Here is a 22,823-nt window from a genome sequence, read left to right on the forward strand (position 1 = left end):
GGGAAGGAGTGGCCTGTGGGACACAGACGGAACCGTTGTTACTGGGGGCTGAGCCAACGGAGGAAGGGGAGGTGCAGGGAGACTATGGTGCAGCGGGAACAAAGGAGTCGGGAAAGGTGTTCCCGATACAAGTGGGGAGTTTAGAGCGGCCGCCCACGGAACCTTCGGCACCTCCTGCACCGGCGGATCTGCCACTTCCTCAATACCCCTGGGGCGAGTTGCAACAATGTGTGGAAAGGGAGCTGACTGATAGGTTGCTGGATTGGGTCCCGGGGGCTGATGTGGGATCCCAGCAGTATCGTGAACTACGTGAAGGAAGATGGCGGGAAGGAGAAAAAGAAGGCAAAACACCTGAGGATGCCCCATTGTATCCCAGTGATCGACGAGCGCTGGACACACAGAGAGCGGAGCGCAGGACATCGAGGGGGGGTGGTAGGGCTCCCCGGCACTGTCAGTGATACCTGAGCCACCAGAGGGAACCCCTATCCCTAGGGCAATGGGAAATCAAACTGGTATTCCCTCACAGTGGAGGGAGCCTGTACACGATTACCTGATGAGCTCTGATAGCAGTGAGGGCGAAGGGGGTGATGAGGGATCCTCGATTGTTGCTCATCCGCCCCCGCTTCCAAGACGGACTAACGAGGTTTCAAGGGAACTCGAGGCATTGATCAGCCGATTGAGAGGGGTGGTGGCAAATGCGGAAAGTCTTATGCCAGGGGGAATGCCGAAAGAGAGGGCAAACAGGACGGATTGGCAGATGATTGCAAAAAATTGTGTCTTGGAAGGAGTGCGATTCCAGGCCCCTCCGATTCAAGCATTTCCTATCCGAGCAGCCCCAGGTGGAGGATATGAGTGGCAACCGTTAGATGCAAAGTTGGTGAAAGAATTGGTCACAACGGCGAAAAGTCATGGATTAAATTCCCCAGAGACCCAAGTCCTACTAGACTGTGTTTTTGCAACGCCGCTTGCACCTTTTGATATCATTCAGTTGATGCGGGCCGTATTGACCCCCTCGATGATGGTATTGTTTAGGGAGGAGTGGAGGAATCGGTGCACCCAAGTTGTTATCGAGGCGCAACAGGCCAACCATCCCATGGCAGGAGTGACTTTAGAGCAGCTGATGGGTGAAGGGCAGTTCGCAACTCCTCAGGCACAGGCTCAGCGAATGCGGGGGCGCGATTTTGCTGCATCTTCGAAAGCTGCCCAGGAAGCGATACGCATCATCGCAGCTCTTGATAAAAGGGAGCCTCCATGGGTCCAAATACGGCAATCGTTAAGTGAGCCCTTCACAAAGTTTTTAGACCGGCTGCAAGCGGCGCTCCAGGTTGCTCGACTTCCTGAGCAGGCTAAGGAGGCGATATTGCTTGACTGTGCACGTACACAAGCAAACCCACAAACTGCAGTGTTGCTAAGACAGTTACCCATAGGGACCACGCTTTCACAGATGATTCGTTATGTGCTGGAACAGGAACAGGTGCAAAGTATGCAACCGGTAGTGGCCGCAGTCCATGCGGCCTGCCGCGGCGCACGACTTACGTGCCGTAAGTGTGGGGGGCAAGGACACATGGCGCGACAATGCCCTTCAAAAATAAACACCCCCGGAACAGGGGAAGGAGAGAGAGACCTACGATGCTGGCGCTGTGGGCGACTAGGCCACAGAGCTCGACAGTGCAAATCGGGGAGTCAGCAAAGGAGACCGGGCTGGGGAAACGAGAAGAGGGGATGGCCGAGGGCCGTGCCATCCCCACCTGCCCCAGTGATCAGCTCAACAGGCCCGACGACAGCAGCGCAATGTATGGCACAGGGAGTCTCTCCTTCCCCGGGACCAGCACAGTCGCCTGCGGTCCCAATGATGCAATATCCAACTCAGCTGCCTTGGGGAGATGGGAGCGCGCAATAGAGGAGGCTGGGGATAGAGCCTCGCCGTATGTGGCACTCACCCTAAACATGACCACACGACCAGAAGTAGATATTATAGTTACCCCATGGCTCCCAGAGTTGGGGGGAACACCACGCCTCGTATTAAGAGCCCTTTTGGATACAGGAGCGGATGTTACAGTAATCCCATCACATCTATGGCCAGATGATTGGCCACTCGAACCGAGAGGTTCGCTGCAAGGTGTGGGAGGCATTCAGACCTCGCATCAAAGCAGGAACCCAATGCAAATTATGTTGAAGGATCCGGAATCCGGACAAGCTAGGGTTGCATGGTGTAACCCTGTCATTGCTGAGTTACCCATTGTCATCTTGGGACGATGTTGCTTGCAGAAGATGAATATAGCGCTGCGTACAAATTTATCATAATGGCCACTGCCTGTGTCCGCCCATTAAAACTCACCTGGTTGACAGATAAACCAGTGTGGGTAGAGCAGTGGCCATTGACAGAGGAAAAGAGGGCGGCTGTTCGACAATTGGTACAACGAGAACTTGACGCAGGACACATCGAACCCTCTACAAGTCCCTGGAACACCCCCATTTTCGTGATAAAGAAAAAATCGGGAGCGTGGCGACTGCTACATGATCTACGCGCAGTTAATGCATGTATACAAGACATGGGTCCGCTACAAGCGGGCCTCCCTTCTCCGGCCATGATTCCACCTGACTATCAAATAGTGGTTATAGATATTAGAGATTGCTTTTTTAGTGTTCCCTTGCATGAAGAAGATAGAGTACGCTTTGCCTTTACTGTTCCTGAGCCTAACAATCAACACCCGTGCGCCAGATATCAATGGAAGGTGTTACCCCAGGGCATGAAAAACTCACCAGTCTTGTGTCAAATTGCTGTAGCTGCTGCGATACGCCCTATTCGAGAAAATTTCCCTACGGTCATCATTTTCCATTACATGGATGACGTGTTATTGGCGTCCAACCAAGAGGAGTTACTGGAAAAGGCACGCGTGCAGCTGATAGTCAGTTTGGAGCGACATGGGTTACACATTGAGCCTCGGAAAACACAGGTAGGGCGTGCAGTAAAGTATTTAGGTACTCAACTGAGGCCACGAAGCGTGACAGCACAATCATTTGAAATTCGGACTACAGTGACAACACTCCATGAGGCACAAAAATTAATTGGACAACTGTTGTGGCTTAGAAACTTTATTCCAATATCTGAGGCAGAAATGACTACCTTATATCAACTCCTGAAAGGAGGAGATTCCCCCCTAGCTCCAAGGACTCTTTCAAGAAACCATCAGGAGATTCTTAGGACAATTATGGAGCGAGCCCAGCATTGGGGTCTCGCTCGATTTACACCTGAACAACCGGTCACTGCCCTGATTTACATGACCGATACCGCTGGCCATGGTTTACTAATTCAAAATAATGGTGAAAAAGGCTGGCCTTTTGCTTGGTTGTATCAAGGCAAACCAAAGACGGCTTTAATTTCTTGGCCAACATTATTATCCCAGCTTATTCTCCGCTGTCGGAGGCAAACTCAACACTTAACAGGGAAGGACCCGGAGGTCATCGCATTGCCCTGTTCTTTGGCACAGTGGGAGTTGGTACTTCCACAAGTGGGGCTCCTGCAAGCGGCAATAGCTGAATTTACGGGTCGTATTGAAGGTCTAAGACCACACCCCTGTGGGGAGATAATCCAGGTACTCCATTTTTTGCCAGCTAGTGCCATAGTTGAACAACCCACCGGAGGCCGCACAGTTTTTACCGACGCGTCATCGATTACTGGGAAAGCTGTCGTTACATGGCAGGAGGATGGTCAGTGGACCCACATTAGTTATCAAGATCAAGGGCAATCCGTGCAGTATCTTGAGGCCAAAGCGGTATGGATGGCTCTCACTCAATGGCCCGAAGAGGCCTTGGATCTAATCACAGACTCTTGCTATGTATATAAGTTACTGAAGAAGTGCCGATGGGCACTTGGGGCAACGTCAGAGATTGCTGGAATGTTGCTCACCGCACTGCAAATGAGAACCGCTCCTGTCTGTCCTATCCATGTTAATAGTCATAGTTCCATACCGAGTTTTCTTTCTGCTGGGAATGAAATAGCGGACAGCTTAGCAAAGAGCGTACTGGCGGTTGAAGAAACTTCTAACCTAAGGCGAGCTTTCCGCCTGCATAAGCTCCTCCACTGTGGAGCTCGCGGTTTAGCTAGGCTCGCTGGCATTACGTTGCAAGATGCTCGCTCTGTGATTGCTGCTTGTCCTGTGTGTTCCAAAGGTCCCCTCTGGGAGGCAGGGGTAAACCCTCGAGGGTTGCAGCCCAACCAAATATGGCAGTCTGATGTTACGATTTATGAACCCTTTAATCCACGTAAGTATCTGCATGTCACAGTTGATACCTGCAGTGGAGTTATTTTAGCCACTATGCATGCTAAACAAAATGCTCTCTCAGTTATTTTACATTGGCAGGACTGTATGGCGCAACTTGGCATCCCACAAAAAATTAAAACAGATAATGGAGCGGCATATGTCAGCAAGAAGACAAAGGACTTTTGCGCGCGCTGGGATATTCAGTTGAGTCATGGCATTCCCTATAACAGTACGGGCCAAAGCATTGTAGAACGCACGCACCGCACATTAAAAGAGTTACTCGACCGACTTAGGGAGGGGGAAAAGATAAGCCCAGGAACAGGGGTTCCCCCTCCCCTTGACCCTCCCTTATTTCGGGCACAGCGTCTGTTGACGACGGCACTAATTACCTTAAATCATACCATTCGAGGGAACACCTATAAAACCCAGACTGCAACCCAGGCACATTTCCGGCTCGATGAGGACGAAGGGCCTTACCCTTTGGTTCAAGTACGGGACCTGCAAACCCGTGAATGGGGGGGCCCTTATTCCCTCCGTTGCTTGGGACGTGGGTATGCGTGTGTGCAAACCGAGAAAGGGACGCTGGAATGGGTACCCAGTCGAAATATTCGGCCGTATAGACATTAATCAATCTATTGAGTCTTATCTTGACAGGTTACCATTTCCCTATGCATCCTGATGGTGTGGGGGAGTAATGAGGGAGCCGCGACGAACTACTGGCTGGACTGGGCAAAATCTATGAACGTAACGGATGCGTGCCTGTATAAGTCTTACCATATATCGATTATTTTACACGCAGCTTCCCCAGCAAGATCCAGAACTACTGGAGCTAAGGGAGGGGGAAATGTAGTAAAGATAAGGGCTGGCGACCGGAAGATCACGTGCTGTACGGAAAGAGTTAAGGGTCGACCCTCCCTTGTCTCCGCCCCTTATAACATGACACACCTACTGCTGGGGGTATAAAGCCCGGGTCGGCTGGAGATCTAGTGGGATAACCTTCATGTGTAGTGTTTGCTACAGAGAATAACACTTTTTGTTTTGCTATGCTTCTGCACGCATCCTTTGCTTTTCTTTATTAAACTGCCTTTATCTCGACCCATGAGTTTTTCATCTTATTTTCTCCCCCTGTCCCACTGAGGAGGGGGAGTGATAGAGTGGCTTGGTCAACCCACCACAATCCCCTGCAAAGGGAAAGGAAGAAGGTGGAACAAGAGACCACCCTGGCTTAACAATGAGCAGTTGGGTGTGTTTAAAAGAAAAAAGAAGCCTACTGGCTATGGAAAGGCGGCCAAGTAGCCATTGAGGACTACAAGAACCTTGCTAGGGCATGCAGTCAGGAAGGCTATGGCTCAGCTGGAACTGAAATTGGCCAGAGATGTCAAGAACAACAAGAAAGGGTTCTTCAAATATCTGAGCAGTAAGCAGAAGCACAGGGAAGACATAGGCCCATTGCTAAACAGGACAGGGAAACTAGTCGCTAATAATGCTGACGAGGCAGAGGTTCTCAATACCTTCTTTGCCTCTGTCTTGACCGGCGTGGCTGGACCCCAGATCACAGGATCAAGTAGCTACGACAACACACGTGTCGACCCACCAGTAATGGAGGAAGGGCTGGTCTGCAGCCTCTTGCAAGGGCTCAACCCACATAAATCTATGGGCCCGGACAGAATCCACACCAGGGTGTTAAAGAGAAGTGGCTGACATCATTTCAAGGCCACTATCTATAATCTTTGAAAAGTCATGGAGATCAGGGTATGTCCCTAATGACTGGAAGAGGGCAAATGTCATACCCATCTACAAAGGCCCAAAAGGGGACCCAGGAAACTACAGGCCCATTAGTCTTACTTCAGTCTTACTTCAGTCCCTGGGAAAGTAATGGAACAAGTCCTCCTAGAAACTATCACAAACCAAATGAAGCAGGTGGGAAAAGCCAGCACGGATTTACCAAAGGCAAATCATGCCTGACTAACCTGATCACCTTCTAAAACAAAATAACATCTTCTGTTGACACGGGGAGAGCAGTGGATGTTGTTTACCTGGACTTCAGCAAAGCATTCAACACTGTTTCCCACAGCCTGGACAAACTGGCAAGATACAGACTGGATGGGTGGTCTGCGAGATGGGTTGGAAATTGGCTAACAGGTCGCACTCAGAGGGTGGTGATCAATGTTTTTTACTCAGGCTGGCAGCCTGTCACAAGTGGGGTCTCCCAGGGATCAATACTGGGCCCCACGCTATTCAACATCTTCATAAATGATCTGGACAATGGGCTTGAAAGCACTCTCACCAAGTTTGCTGATGACACCAAAATGGGTGGTGAGGTGGACACCTCAGAAGGGAGAGCCATATTACAGAGAGACCTGGACAGGCTGGAAGAGTGGGACAGCAAGAACAGTATGAAGTTTAACAAAGACAAGTGCAAAGTCCTGCACCTGGGACGACAGGTCCTGCACCAGGGATGAGCCCAGTACAGGCTAGGATCTGTGTGGCTGGGAAGCAGCCTTGCTGAAAGGGACCTGGGGGTCCTGGTGGACAACAAGCTGAACATGAGTCAGCAGTGCGCTGCTGCAGCAATGGGGGCAAATCAGATCCTGGGCTGCATCCGCAGGGGCATTACTAGCAGAGATAGAGACGTGGTCATCCCACTCTATTCAACACTTGTCAGGCCGCACCTGGAGTACAGTGTCCAGTTCTGGCCCCCACAATTCAAAAAAGACACAATTCAAGAAAGGCTGGAGAGTGTCCAAAGGAGGGCCACAAAGGTGATCAAAGGGCTAGAGAATCTGCCCTATGAGGAAAGACTGAAGGAGTGAGTTAGGTCTTTTCTCCCTGGAAAAGAGAAGGCTTGGGGGGGCAGGGACACCTCATCAAAGTATTCCAGTACTTAAAGGGCGGCTACAAAGAGGACGGAGGCTCTCTTCACAACGAGTCACATGGAGAAGACAAGGGGCAATGGGTACAAGTTGCACCAGGAGAGGTTTCATCTCCATATAAGAAAGAAATTTTTTACAGTGAGAACAATCTATCACTGGAACAACTTCCCCAGGGATGTGGTAGAGTCCCCATCACTGGAGGTTTTCAAGATGCGATTGGACAGAGTGATAGATAATCTCATCTAGGCTACCTTTCCAACAAAAGGTTGGACCAGATGATCTTTCGAGGTCCCTTCCAACCTGGGCTATTCTATGAAGATCAGGCTTGAAAGCTCTATGTATCATTTGAAATACTTTATCTTTGTTAGGGATTCTTGTCATCTTGGAGTCATGTGCATTAGACTACCCAAAGCAATTATCTAGCTAAAGGGAAGTGTACTTAGAATGAAATAAAGTGTTATTTAAAAAGTTGCCTGTAAAATATACTTGATTATTTAAAATACCAAATCATGCATTTTAAAACCAAATGTTTATTCTGACCATCTCATATGATGAGCCTATTTCTATTCAGTGGGAGACCAACCGCTGTCCCTCAATCTAGCTTGCTTACTAAGCCTTGATCCTCAAGAGTTCATTATCTCAGGGTAAAGCTACATTAATATTTCTTTAGAAAAAAACACCTAAACAGGTGCCAGTGTTTTCTCTCCAATTACTCCTAGGGCTTTGCATTTTTAAGTAAAAGAAGATGTGCTTTCAAGACAACTAACAGGAGGCAAAATTATGCAAATCAAGGCAGTTAGTTTTTATACAAGGTAGCAGGTCCAACACCTCAGCTAACATGCTTACAATTCAACAGACTATTTAAAACTGCATCCACGGAATCTAATTTCCTTTACTCAAGTGATGACTGCAAGTTGTAACTGAACCCATTAGGATCATTTTGTCTTCAGCCATTAGATGTCTTTCTCCGAACTCCTTCCCTTTCAGCAGAAATTCACCATACTCACTCCCATAGAGGTAATTCCTGTATTTCCTCAAAAACAGAAACGCCTAAAAAAAGAATTCAACTTGCAACTGAAAACAACCTAGCAACTTTTAAGCCATTAAAAAAAAAATAACCCACACGCGCAAACAAACAAAAAACCCCAAGAAAACTCAAATCCCAATTTTAAATTTGACTTTATAGCATGCCATGTGCAAAGCACATTTTGTCAACTCTACTCTTTTGCAGGTATGCACTTACATGATATTTATATGCTCATTAATACACACAGGAAAAATCTATACCAATCCGAACTATCTCAAATTACACGTGCTGGTTTTGGCTGGGATAGACCTAATTTTCTTTAGAGTAGCTAGTATGGGGCTATGTTTTGGATTTGTGCTGAAAACAGTGCTGATAATACAGGGATGTTTTTGTTATTGCTGAGCAGTGCTTACACAGACTCAAGGCCTTTTCTGCTTCTCACACCACCCTACCAGCGAGTAAGGTGGGGGTGCACAAGAAGTTGGGAAGGGACACAGCTGGGACAGCTGACCCAGACTGGCCAAAGGGATATTCCATACCATATGACATCATGCTCAGCATATAAAGACAGGGGAAGAAGAAGGAAGGGGGGAACGTTTGGAGTTACGGCGGTTTGTCTTCCCAAGTAAACGTTACGCGCGATGGAGCCCTGCTTTCCTGGAGATGGCTGAACACCTGCCTGCCAATGGGAAGTAGTGAATGAATTCCTTGCTTTGGTTTGCTTGCGCGCACAGCTTTTGCTTCACCTGTTAAACTGTCTTTATCTCAACCCACGAGTTTTCTCACTTTTACTCTTCTGATTCTCTCACCCATCCCACCAGGGGGGGAGTGAGCGAGCGGCTGCGTGGTGCTTAGTTGCCGGCTGGGGTTAAACCACAACAGTCCTTTTTGGCGCCCAATGTGAGGCTCGAAGGGTTCGAGATAATGACAGGTTTGATTGGAATGTGCTAGATCGAATTTATAGCTGTTATTGCTGTTTAGCTGTTAATCGGCGGGCTCCTGTGCTTGCCATGGGGCTCGCTTGCCTTACTGTGTATTAGAGTCTAGTGCTCATTAGTGGCTGCTTTTTGCTTTTGCTGCTTGCTGTACTGCTTATCATCTTACTCTGCTGTGCCTGGGAACATTATGATAACAGCAATGGCCATGTGCCTAGGCTGGCAGATGGCCAGGGCATTACTGCTGTACTGAACAGGCTACAACTCCAGTGTGAACTCAAGTCGAAGGGACCGTGACCTGTAGAAGGCCACACTGGAACAGGTGCACCTCTAAGCGACTGTGGCTGTGGATAAGTCTATGTCGCAGCAGGTATACCCCTGGAGGGACTGTGGCTCATAGATAAGGCTCCACTTGGAGCAGGTACACCCCTAAGGAACTGCAGTCTGTGGATAAGTCCAAGCCAGAGCAGGGGCAAGGGGAGGAGTTCATTGCAATATTAAACCCTATGGTCTGGTCCAAAGGGACCAGGGGTGGAGACTGCAATGGAAATACCTTTAAATTGTTGTAACCCATGATTTGAGTTGCATGTTATGGGAATTACTATAGCAGGAACCACCTGAACCAATGGAGGACGAGCCTTACAAGAAGCAGTGCAAGTGCAGCAGTGACCCGACCTGAGCTGGCTTTGGTGCCAAATAACTCCACGCGACACACCACCTCTCCTGTCCTGAGTGACCACCATAACAGATGGAGCCCAAAGTCACGGACTAAATGAACTCAACGGACATTTCATGGGCATTTTATAGGGGTGGTCCATAGACTAAGGGAATGATACCTGTGTATTTATCAAAGGATGGGGGGGGGGGGGGGGGGAAGCTAATGAGGATATACTGGATAGCATGGTACCTGAGCACGATGTACATAGTATGGAATAAGGGGTGGAGAATGTGCTGGGTTTGGCTGGGATAAAGTTAATTTTCTTTAGAGTAGCTAGTATGGGGCTACGCTTTGGATTTGTGCTGAAAACAGTGTGGATAATACAGAGATGTTTTTGTTATTGATAAGCAGTGCTTACACAGAGTCAAGACCTTTTCTGCTTCTCACACCACCCCGCCAATTTTTCATCCCCCAGTATCCCCAAGTCCTTCTCTGCAGGGCTGCTCTCAATCCATTCATCCCCCAGTCTGCATTGACACTGGGGATTGCCCTGACCCAGGAGCAGGCCCTTGCACTTGGCCTTGTTGAACTTCATGAGGTTCACAGGGGCCCACTCTTCAAGCCTGTCCAGGTCCCTCTGGATGGCATCCCTTCCCTCCAGAAATCAACTGCACCACTCAGCTTGGTGTCATCTGCAAACTTGCTGAGGGTTCACTCAATCCCACTATGTCATTGATGAAGATATTAAATAGTATTGGTCCCAGTATGGACCCTTGAGGGACACCACTAGTTACTGGTTTCCACTTGGACATTGAGCCATTGACTGCAACTCTTTGGATGTGGCCATCCAGCCAGTTCCTTATCCATCTAACAGTCCATCCATCAAACCCCTATCTCTCCAATTTAGCAGCAAGAACGTTGTGGGGGACAGTATCAAGTCTAGATAGATGACATCCATAGCTGTTTCCTTGTCTGTTCCATGATCTTACCATGCACGAAGGTGAGGCTGACTCGTCAGTAGTTCCCAGGGTCCTCTTTTTTACCCTTTTTGAAAATGGATGTGCTATTCCCATTTCTTCAGTCACTGGGGACTTTGCCTGACTGTCATAACTTTTCAAATATGATGGAGAGTGGCTTGGCAACTACATTAGACAATTCCCTCAGGACCCTGGGATGCGCCTTGTCAGGTTCCATGGACTTGTGTATGTTCAGGTTCCTCAGGTGGTCTCAAACCTGATCTTCTGCTATGGTGAGAACTTCATTCCCCCAGTTCCTGCCCTGAGGTTCAGGGACTCGAGAGATGTGGGAAGAGAGATTACCACTGAAAACTGAGGCAAAAAAACTGTTGAGTACCTCAGCCTTCTCCATGTCAGTTGTCACCAGTTCTCCTGTGTTATTTATTATGGGAGTGCATTTTCTTTAATCTTCCTTTTCTGGCCAGCATACATGTAAAATCCCTTCTTATTCTTCTCATCCCTTGCCAAATTGAGCTCCAACTGTGCCTTAGCTTTCCTGATCCCACCTTTAGAAAATTTGGAATAACCTGGGATATTAAGCCACTCAACCTAACTTCAATACCCATACAATATCTGACAGCGTGCCACATGAGCTGACAGTGTGTCCTTGCGGCAAACGTGGCTAATGGTTTCCTGGGCTGCATTAGGAGGAGCATTGCCAGCAGGTCAAGGGAGGTGATCCTTCCCCTCTACTCAGCATTGGTGAGGCCACACCTGGAATACTGTGTCCAGTTCTGGGCTCCCCAGTACAGGAGAGATATGGACATACTGGAGAGAGTCCAACTGATAAGTTAAAATCATAACAACATTAAAAAAAAAAAAGTTCATGACATTTCAAAGACTTACACTTCTAACTTTTTAAGAGTAAAGTTCTGACTCTACTGTTGATATGGAGTTAGATGCAACATCTTTGCAAAGTTCAAAAATATTGATCTTTTGAATAAAACTAAATTAAACAGTGGTTTAGTTAATTGTTATCTGTTTCCTTCACTTTTATCATCCTGCTTACTTTTTCTAGCTTTTCTTTGCAGTCAAACATTTTAATACTATCACATGTAGGAGGGCTTAAGAAACAATTTAAGCACAATTAGTGATCAACTCAGAAGTTGGCAACACTGAACACGTTCTTAGAGAATGGAGTTATTGGACTTGTTAGTTGAAGTTACTCTATCCACACACAAGCAAAATACAAAACAGCTGTCAGTTTTACTCATCTTCGAAAACCAGGTGTCAATCATTAATATTACTGTCAGGGATAAAAGTTTCAGTGGCTTAAGGAGGTAATAAGCAAAATACACATAGCAGGAGATTTAAATTCTCTAGTGGAACGCAAAAAGCTGGCTGGGTTCTTCCTCAGGGCCAAAATCCAAAAGAATATCATAGAATAGTGACCAATAAGTTCATGTACATTTTCACCGATCATCCTTTTACTGAGACCAGTAATTTGCTTACCAATAGCAGCTTATAAAAAGAATGTCTGAAAACAACCCAGTGAAGAATTCACCACTTCAGGTTGTAATTTAATTAGTTACTCACTCTGTTAAAACAGGGTATTTTCCACTACTGTAATTTATCTAGTGTTGGGTTCTAGTCACTGGTTCCTCTTCTGTCTTCTTCTAAGATTAGAGTCCTTCCCTATGCAGTTTTTATTCCACATTAAGGTATTTGAACTTCTGAATCTTCTCTTGACACTCTGCAGAGTTCTTTTTATGTTTCCCTCTAGAAGTCATTTTTCTAGTGCTTAAATCCTCCACAGCTTTTCATATGAAAAACAAATCCAACAAAACCCCACAAACATCCCCCCCTGCAGTTTTATAATTTTTGGTCCCACTTATCCCAGGTTACAGAGAACAAACCTCAACTCATCACTTTTGTTCCTGAGTCCGTGAATCACATTCACTCCCCCACCTCCCAGATTGTTGTTCTAGCAGCATATATGGAACTGCTTATTATCACATGGTACTTTCCTGCAGCCAGTAAATCCCTTTCCAGATTAACCACTTTCCACGTCTTCCATTCTGTAGAGTCTGAATTCCTCAATATACAACTTTGCCATGCTCCTCATAACCCCCTCCCCATTTCTGTGAACTTGTTCTGTTTGGGAGATGATGGAGTCATGCATAAATAAAATCAGAGATTTTCCCATTTGGCAAATATGGAAATGAAGGAAGGGGAGCCCTTTGTTCTTAGGCTTTTTCTAGAATAGGAAGTGTTATGTTCTCTTTGCTTAAAAAGAAAAAAAAATTATCAACAGAAAAACAACATTGATTTATGTATGATCCCAGCAAGAGACATATTTAAAGTAAAATATTTACAACCGAGAGGATGTTCCCTGTGCAATTATAAGTCTACCTTAAGAGAAACTTCAGGCTTAAACTATTTAATAGCATGTTTACATTAATATTTGCTCATATAAATGGAAAAACTGAAATGATACCTGTGTTATTTATCAAAGGATGGGAAGGGGGGGGGGGGGGCGGCTAATGAGGATGTACTGGGTAGCATGGTACCTGAGCACGATGTACATAGTACGGAATAAGGGGTGGAGAATGTGCTGGGTTTGGCTGGGATAAAGTTAATTTTCTTTAGAGTAGCTAGTATGGGGCTACGCTTTGGATTTGTGCTGAAAACAGTGTGAATAATACAGAGATGTTTTTGTTATTGATAAGCAGTGCTTACACAGAGTCAAGACCTTTTCTGCTTCTCACACCACCCTGCCAGCGAGTAGGTTATTGTGCACAAAAAGTTGGGAGGGGATGCAGCTGGGACAGCTGACCCCAACTGACCAAAGGGATATTCCATACCATATGACATCATGCTCAGCATATAAAGCTAGGGAAAGAAGAAGGAAGGGGGGGAGGGGGGGGAACGGGACATTCAGAGTGATGGCGTTTGTCTTCCCAAGTAACCATTACGCATAATGAAGCCCTGCTTTCCTGGAGATAGCTGAACACCCCACCTGCCACTGGGAAGTAGCGAATGAATTCCTTGCTTTGCTTGCATGTGGGGCTTTTGCTTTTCCTGTCTTGATCTCAACCCACGAGTTTTCCCTTTTTTACCTTTCCGATTCTCTCCCCCATCCCACCGGGGGGGGAAGTGAGCGAGCAGCTGTGTGGTGCTTAGTTGCTGGCTGCCACGACATTACAACACTAGAACATAGTATAAGGGTATGTGGAAGGACACTGTCTGCTCCTTTAAGGGTATCTGGCCAAAGGAGCCATAAACAAGAACATACAGACCAAAACATGATAATGAAAGTTGTGATGAGAACAAACCTGGTCAGTCACACTAATTGGCAAGGATATGTGGAATGCAAGAAATTTTATGTTTTTCAGTTGGGAGGATAAGGGAAGGGAGGGGGTCAAACACAGAGACATAAAACCTGACAAATTAGCATTAACAAAAACAACAACCAGAAACAAACCTGGTCAGTCACACTAATTGTTGGGCTAGCAAGAAACTGCAGGCAAACCTGGGACTTTGTAACTGATAAGGATGCAAACCTGAGGGTCCAGGATTTGGGGGGTGGGGGGTGTAGGGGGTGTGTCAGTGGAACTATGCCAGCTGATGAGGGAATATGTAGGGGAAGGAGAAACAGGGAAGAACAAAGAAGGGGGGGGAGACAGAAAAGGTTATAAAAAGGGCTAGTTCCATCCAAAATGGGCCAGTTAGTATGCTTGTCTGGCTGAGCCCTGCACGTGATGTCTGCAGTCTGTCCCATCTTCTTATTAAATCTTGTCTTAACTATCTCTGCATAATCTCACTCTACCCCATGTGCACGTGTGCTGCAAGGACCAAGTGCCAGCCACTGGTAAGACCTGTGTGTGTGTGAGTGAATTTTGGTGCCAACTACTGGAGTCAGACCAAGGGTGTAGTCACCCCATGGCCTGTGGTGTCAGCTACTGGAACAGGGTCTCAGTGCCAGCTACTGGAGTGAGTGGGGGTCTCCGACTCCAGCCACTGGGGCAGGAATGGTGTGTGTGTGTGTCCTGAAAACCAGCTACTAAGGGGGACCACCATGAGGAGAGTGAGGGGCTCAGCACCAATGGCTGGAACAGGACAACGGGTCACAGCCCACATGCCTGATGCCAACTGCTAGGGCGGGGGGGCAGAGGTGTCTATCTTCCCCAAACCTGGTGTGCATGTGTATTCGCTAGCAAACTTCAAGCTGGACTAGCTGGCAAGAAGGGGGGACCTCAGGTCTGGGCTGGGGTCTTAGGCTGGCAAGGGTCCATGCTGGCATGCCCAGGGGACTTGCAAATGTGGAGTGCCTATTGGATGAATGTGTGAGTGCTGCGTGCTCGCTAGCAAGCAACAAGCTGGACTAGCTGTCAAGTAGGGGACCTGTGAAGTAGGTAAGAGGGCCCAGGATTCAGGCAGGGGTACCAGACAGACAGAGGAGCTGCGCCAGTACTCGAGGGATCCACAAACGTGTGTGTGTGCTTTCACTAGTGAACTCCTATCTCTACCAGCTGAAGAGGAGGAAGGGGACTTGTCTGTCTATGCTTATGTTTTACATGAGTCCTATATGTAGGTGCTGTTGAAAGCAGTGCCTTGTCTGTGGCAGTCTGTGTAACCAGCCACATGTCATGCGTGTATGTCTGTCTCTGGGCTACCTGCTCAGCTTTGCTACTGGTTGAACATGCCAATGGGAAAGCAGCAGCCACGTCCCTCAGCCTGGGCAGAGACCCTGGGTCCCCAAGCACACTAGGCTGGGCTCCAGCAGCCAGTCAAGAGGGAGTCCTGGGCCAGAGCGGCTGAGGAAGGCAGCCCCACTCTTTAACATCCCTTAACACACAGTATTTTTTTCATACACAGCAACAAAATACAGGGTTCATTTTAATTCAGGCTCTGTCTAGATCAAGTCTCCTATACACTTTTAAGGTTTCCTGTTACCCCTAACATCAGTTTAGCTCCACAAGCACTAATTTCAGGAACATAAATGCAGATTAGATATTGGTACCTACCAATATTTTATATTCTCTATTTGACACACTCTAGATTAGAGGACACAGAGTTTAGAATCTAGCCAGAAATCCACAACTTAAAAGTACTTCTTCCTAAAGGACATTTTTCTTTACATCATGAACTGATTTAAACAGCATGCAGAGCAAAGATAACCAAGGCAAATAGTCTTATGCCAAGATATCACATTAGTCTCTCCTCAATTTTACTTTGCCTGAGGTTATTCTCCCAGACCTGTAATACAGCAGGTCAGGTTTTTCATAGAATCATAGAACCGTTAAGGTTGGAAAATACCTTTAAGATCATCAAGTCCAACCGTTAACCTATCACTGCCAAGTCCATCACTATATCATGTCCCTAAGCACCACATCTACCCTTTTAAATACCTTCAGGGATGGAGACTCAACCACTTCCCTGGGCAGCCTGTTCCAATGCCTGACTACCCTTTCGGTGAAGAAGTTTTTCCTAATATCCAACCTAAACATCCCCTGGCGCAGCTTGAGGCCATTTCCTCTCGTCCTATCACTCGTTACTAGGGAGAAGAGACCGACCCCCACCTCGCTACAACCTCCTTTCAAGTAGTTGTAGAGAGAAATAAGGTCTCCCCTCAGCCTCCTCTTCTCCAGGCTAAACAATCCCAGTTCCCTCAGCCTCTCCTCATAAGACTTGTGCTCTAGACCCTTCACCAGCTTTGTTGCCCTTCTTTGGACAGGCTCCAGCCCCTCGATGTCCTTCTTGTAGTGAGGGGCCCAAAACTGAACACAGTACTCGAGGTGCGGCCTCACCAGGGCCGAGAACAGGGGCACTATCACCTCCCTGGTCCTGCTGGCCACACTATTCCTGATACAGGCCAGGATGCCATTGGCCCTCTTGGCCACCCGAGTACACTGCTGGCTCATGTTCAGGTGGCTGTCAACCAACACCCCCAGGTCCTTTTCAGCCAGACAGCTCTCCAGCCACTCCTCCCCAAGCCTGTAGCATTGCATGGGGTTGTTGTGACCCAAGTGCAGCACCCGGCACTTAGCCTTGTTGAATCTCATACAGTTGGCCCCGGCCCAACGATCCAGCCTGTCCAGGTCCCTCTGCAGGGCCTTCCTCAATGATCTTAAGGGTCTTTTCCAACCTTAACAATTCTATGACCCTACGATTCCTATTCTCCAGCAGATCAACACTTCCACCCAACTTGGTGTCATCTGCAAACTTACTGAGGGTGCACTCAATCCCCTCATCCAGATCATCAATGAAGATATTGAACAGGACCGGCCCCAACACTGAGCCCTGGGGAACACCACTCGTGACCGGCCGCCAAGTGGATTTGACTCCATTCACCACCACTCTCTGGGCTTGGCCGTCCAGACAGTTTTTAACCCAGCGCAGAGTGCACCCATCCAAGCCGTGAGCAGCCAGCTTCTCCAGGAGAATGCTGTGGGAGACTGTGTCAAAGGCCTTACTAAAGTCCAAGTAGACAACATCCACTGCCTTCCCCTCATCCACTAAGCGGGTCACCTTGTCATAGAAGGAGACCAGGTTAGTGAAGCAGGACCTCCCTTTCATAAACCCATGCTGGCTGGGACTGATCCCCTGGTTGTTGCCATAATGGCACTCAAGATGATCTGCTCCATGACCTTCCTTGGCACCAAGGTCAGGCTGACAGGCCTGTAGTTTCCCCCATCCTCCAAACATTCACTGTATCACATACCCAGATCTTGCAAATAATTCAGCACCTAGTTTTAGACAGGACTTTGAAACTACTTGCTCACTAATCATAACTATCTCCACCACTGCAATATGACAGACTTGATCTGAAGTCAACAGTTGCATGCACCAGAATTACTCAGAATGGTACAGCAGCAGTATAAATGCATGCCTGAAAAAGCAGTTTTGGTGCAGAATCCAATTTACAACTTCACTTTCAGAAATGCAGTGCCAACTACTTACTTTCTGATTTAACAAGTCCTGTGTAAAAATCTTGGTTTTACAAGTGCATTCTAGTATCCTATAGATGTATTCTAGAGATATTAATTCAGGACACTTTTTTTTTATAGTAGCACACAAGCATACTAAAAAGGCTGTGAATTTTCAAGTGAGAAATGGAAAAGCTTTTGTATTAGCAACAATCAGCAAGGTCTCTAGGAGAATCTAACAAATACTTATCTGGTAGAGTCGGAAAAGTATAATGGCATTTGTGAAGTCTAGAAGCTAAATGAATACAACATATTTGAAATGCCATTTAATCAGTAACAAGTTATTGCTCTTGCCATTAGACTGGACTTTTCTACATGCAAAACCTTTCCTCCATATATGTATGCGCATGCTCAAGCTGCACTTGGAAAAACAAGACAGTACTTAGCTGAAATGCAAATGTAATTCAAAATTGGCTACTACATTATATAAAATATTGTATGGGATTGCCAAAGAAAAGAGAGCTCACTGTATCGAGTCTTAAAATGAATACTTTCTGTGAAAAGACTACTTTTACAAAACACCTAGAGTCAGAATGATATCTGATACAGTTGACAATCTGATAGTTAAAGGCTCTAAGGCAGTTACAAATCTTACTGTTTGTAAGCATCAAATATCCATAAAGCTAGCTTTGGGAAAAGACATCTACATCAGGAGGCCTCTTCAAAATTTTGAGGTGTTTTGTTTTCATAACCAAGTTGTCCTAAATTTGTTTCTTGCTTCCTACCACTGTTTAAAGCACAGCAGAGAAGAAAAAGGATGCATAAAGTGGCATCATGAACACACAAGGAATTCAGGACTACCATCAAACTGCTCACCTTCATGAGCCTTTCCCACCTGAAGGTCACTTCTTTGTTGACCAGTGTCTTTCCACATGTTCAGAGGAGGGTCATGAACTGCTAGATGAAAGCAGTCAACAGTAGCACAACTCCCTTTGAGATAAGGTGTTTTGTTTAAAAAGAAAATTACCTTACAGTCAATCAACTGCATTTTAACAGATAGAGTCCTGCTTCTTTTTTCACTGAGGTTCTCTACACATAAATATTATAGAACTCTGCTAGTGACTATTAAACAAATCAATTTATTGCTGTAGAAATCTCATGACCAGAACAAAGGCGTTTTTAAAATCACAACTATCATTACCACTGAAGCAACCAATATATATTAGTGTTCTGCATAATGCACATTAAATGTATTATTAAATTACAAGTAGAACAACAAGTAAAGAAAATTGGTTCTGATTTTTCAAGCCCATCAGGCAACAGAAACAAGCATTCGGGGTTTTTTTTGTTGTTGTTTTTTAAATAAGGTTCTACATTGAGTGGTGTCATGGTTTAACCCCAGTCGGCAGCTAAGCACCACACAGCCGCTCACTCACCCTGCCCCCCCTTCTTTCCTTCATACCTGATAGGAGTCGCCTCCAGAGGCTGAGGGCTTGTGCCCCTTTTCCAATTACTTTGTCAATGCCCCCTTCCCTAGAAAGGGATCCCAGCTGTTTGGCTTCCTTACCCTCTAATTCCAGGCTACTGGCCCCATTATCCCAGCATCAGAGCAGCCAGGTGACAATGTGCTCGCCTGGACGAAAGCTGAAATCTTTTCGCATATCTCACAGCTCACTCAAGGTTAGGGATGGGGTGGTTTCTGTCTTGTTTACGAGTTCTTCTTCTTCCTCCTCCTCTCCTTGTGATGGCCCTGTGTTTTCATCATTCCTTTCTAAACGAGCTGACTTCTGCCTCCAAGATTTCCTCTTGTGTATAGGGGCGACTGATACCAGCACAGGTTGGTTCTCTGGTTCAGCTGCAGTGCCTCTTGCAGGAGTTGGAGTAGCCGCAGTGCCTGTTGCGGGCTCGATCTCCGGAACGTATTCTTAAATACTTGTTTAACCCTAAGCAAGACCTGACACACATTCAGGAGACATAGCAATAAGAACATGCTGGTTTGAACATCCCAAGGATATTAAAACTTCTCAAGAACTATTGTAATTAGCCTGGAGAAGAAGGGGAAGATGGAAGAAGGCATCTTCCCCATAGGCTGGCTCTCCGATGAGAAAAAGTAAAAAGTGTAATTACTAATAATTTCCGATAGATGGCTCCCGAAGTAGAGAGGTGATGGCAATGCTGAGTACAAATACGAGATCGATCTCATGACCAGTAATTTTATCATACCATAAGCCAGTGTTACACAGTACAGCAAAGCAACAGCCTTAATCCATTTCCCAGCACATAAATACTGACAAACAGTATATATTGCAAGTAAGGTGTTACATAACACAACTCTGAGAGCAAATACCACAACTCTGAGAACAAGTAAATGAACACTGTGACCAGTAATTACTAAACTAATTTAATGAATGCTTATAACAAATTTGTTTTAACATGCTCTGGTCAGATACATCATTATCTCAACCCTTCAAGCTCCACATTGGGTGCCAAAAAGGACTGTCATAGTTTAACACCGGTCAGCAACTAAGCACCACACAGCTACTCGCTCACCCTCCCCCCACCCTCCACGGTGGGATGAGGAAGAGAATCGGGGAGAAAAACAAGTAAAACCCACGGATTGAGATAAAGACAGTTTAATAGGACAGCAGAGGAAGAAAATAATAATAATGATAAAAGAATATAGAGAACAAGTGATGCACAATGCAATTGCTCACCACCCACTGACCGATGCCCAGCTCATCCCCAAGCAACAATCGCTGCCCCCCCAGCCAACTTCCCCCAGCTTATGTACTGAGCATGACATCATATGGTATGGAATAGCCCTTTGGCCAGTCTGGGTCAGCTGTCCTGGCTGTGCCCCCTCCCAGCTTCTTGTGCACCTGGCAGAGCATGGGAAGCTGAAAAGTCCTTGACTGGTGTAAGCACTACTTTAACACACTGATGTTTTAGTTGTTACTATCAACATTATTCTCGTCCTAAATCCAAAACACAGCACTATACCAGCTACTAGGAAGAAAATTAACTCTATCCCAGCTGAAACCAGGACAAGTGGACAAGCTATTTACCCACAACCTTCCAAAGCCAGTTTCAAGTATGGTGCTCAATGACAGCACCCATGGAATCCTACAAACAGTACAAGTATTTGAAAATCTTTTGATTCAATATTCTAACCCCTATAGAAAAAAAATATGGAAGGAAAAAGGAAAAAAAAACACAAACCACCCAACAGCTACACATTTCTTTGCAGGTTCCTAAACATACTTAAGTAACAGATATGCAAGTAGAATCAGGTCATTAAGTATTTAAATATTATGACATTCTGATTTTAAAATTCTGGTTTTACTCAAAGCAGAACTGTAAAGTGTAGTCCCTAAGCAAGACTTTCATCATTTGAACAACACTAGCATCACCACAGCTAAAATGACATATTGGCATTTATATCCATATGGAATGGAAATATATGTATTAATGTCACATATAAAGTACGCCTTTTATACCAGTATAAACGTAGTTCTAGGGTGCCCCATATGTCATATCTGGCAACTATATTAAATGCGGACTCAGTCAACCCTGGTGTTGCAAGTTATAATTAAGACCTAAATACAGAGTTCAACATATCTTTATAGTGAAGGAGGTGATCTCATAAAATACTCATGTCTCTGCTATTTAAACTAGAGATATCCAAAAAGCTTATGTCATTAGTAGCAATTACACCAGTCAAGCTTCGTTCTTCTCTGTTTCTGTCTGTATTACAAGCAGCTCATTTACAGGGAGTTATACCAGGTGCAATAGTTAGTGTCTATGCTAAGACATCTATTAAAAAAAGTCACCTGAAGCCAGATTTCTCATAAATCCAATGCATTTGCATGCTTCCAGAGCATATACTATAGTTCTGAAAACAAACTAGTAGTAATGTTAATGCAAGCGTTTGGTAAAGCTTTTTAGATATATTTAAGATAACAGCTAACTCAAATCATTAAATGCTCTATTCTTTCTTGGCTATATGGAGTGTGAATATACATATATGAAGGTATGCATGTTTCTATTTTAAAAAGTGCATTTTAAACCTGATACAGACCATAAAATACAGCAATTTTGTCTACTCCTGACTGGAAAAGAACCAAATTTGAAAATAACCACTGCGACATAAAAACATCAGTATAAAGTTGTTGCAAGATTGAGAACAGAACAGTATTTCTCCAACAAGTACTAGTAACAGAGACCAGCTATAACACTTTTGTTGCGTGGGTTGGTTTTTTTTTTTTTTTGCTTCCCCTCTGCTCCAGTCATCCCCAAAACCAAGAGTTGTTACTGCAGCAGAGACCGGGGGGACGGGACGGGACGACAACACACGACACAGGATCTCAGCCCTAAGCTACAAGAGAGCAGAGAAGCGAAGAGGGCTCCTACCCCCGGTTCAGTACGGAGCCGAGAGAGAGAGCGCAATCCCTAAGCGCCTCTCACCCATCCACCTCCTCCCAGTGGAGAAGTTACATCCCCAGAGACTCAGCCCCGCAGCCACAAGCCTCCTCCCAGCCCCTGTGAGGTCCGAGTCCCCCAACTGGCCCACACACAGGGACTATCCTCCCTCTCACCATGGTACTCAAGCCGTTCTCACCCGCCGTTGCTCCAGCCGCCCGGCCTCACCCTCCTCCAAACACATAAATACGCCGCTCCGCACCACCTCCACCGTGGCAGCCAAGCGCTCGCTAAACACCCACTGCGCACTGGCTCCCACTTGGCTCACATCTCACCTCACAGAGGTCACACCAGGACCCCACCAGCCAGAGACCCAACTAAGCTGCCCTCCCAACTGCCTGCGCAGACGGGACCGTAGCGCGCCAAGGCTGCTCAATATCAGCAAACGCTGCTCAATATTAGCCAACTCTGCCCCTGCCGTTCCGCCCCCACATACGGAGGGTAACTAGACGACGAAAGACACCCATCAGGGAACAAAGCAAGTCTCCAGTGCTCTCCCCATCAGGCGCAGCAATGGTAGCTGATTCTGCGCAGGGCGGTAGCGTGACCCTAACCACGTGACATGGGAGATCACCAGAATGCTGACCTCGCAGGGGTGAGCAGGGTGCTCCTCAGCCCCACTGAGAAAGAGCTCTAGGAGCCAGCTCAGCCTGGCCCCGCCCCATGGCCGACTGTAACTGTGGCCCAGGAGGGGTGTGCGG

At 46.4% G+C, this 22,823-nt stretch overlaps 1 protein-coding gene across 7 annotated transcripts in view; it reads right to left on the minus strand.

Annotated features, from left to right (window-relative positions):
* The window catches only part of LOC104011642 (transmembrane protein 161B), a 70,065-nt gene extending 47,474 nt beyond the window's left edge, over positions 1-22,591 (minus strand). For 2 of the 7 annotated variants that reach the window (XM_087760480.1, XM_087760482.1), the window contains exon 1: positions 22,262-22,581. In XM_087760480.1, the coding sequence (XP_087616606.1) occupies positions 22,262-22,306 (45 nt within the window). In that variant the 5' untranslated portion in view covers positions 22,307-22,581. Of the gene's footprint in view, positions 1-19,210; positions 19,598-22,238 lie in introns of all 7 variants that reach the window. The other 5 variants (XM_087760478.1, XM_087760477.1, XM_087760479.1 and 2 more) reach the window with 5 other exon arrangements.
* Between the last annotated feature and the right edge of the window lie 232 nt (positions 22,592-22,823).

Source organism: Nipponia nippon, unplaced genomic scaffold (assembly GCF_047370975.1).
Source record: "Nipponia nippon isolate SJK-2023a ecotype South Korea unplaced genomic scaffold, ASM4737097v1 scaffold_22, whole genome shotgun sequence".
Taxonomy (NCBI): domain Eukaryota; kingdom Metazoa; phylum Chordata; class Aves; order Pelecaniformes; family Threskiornithidae; genus Nipponia; species Nipponia nippon.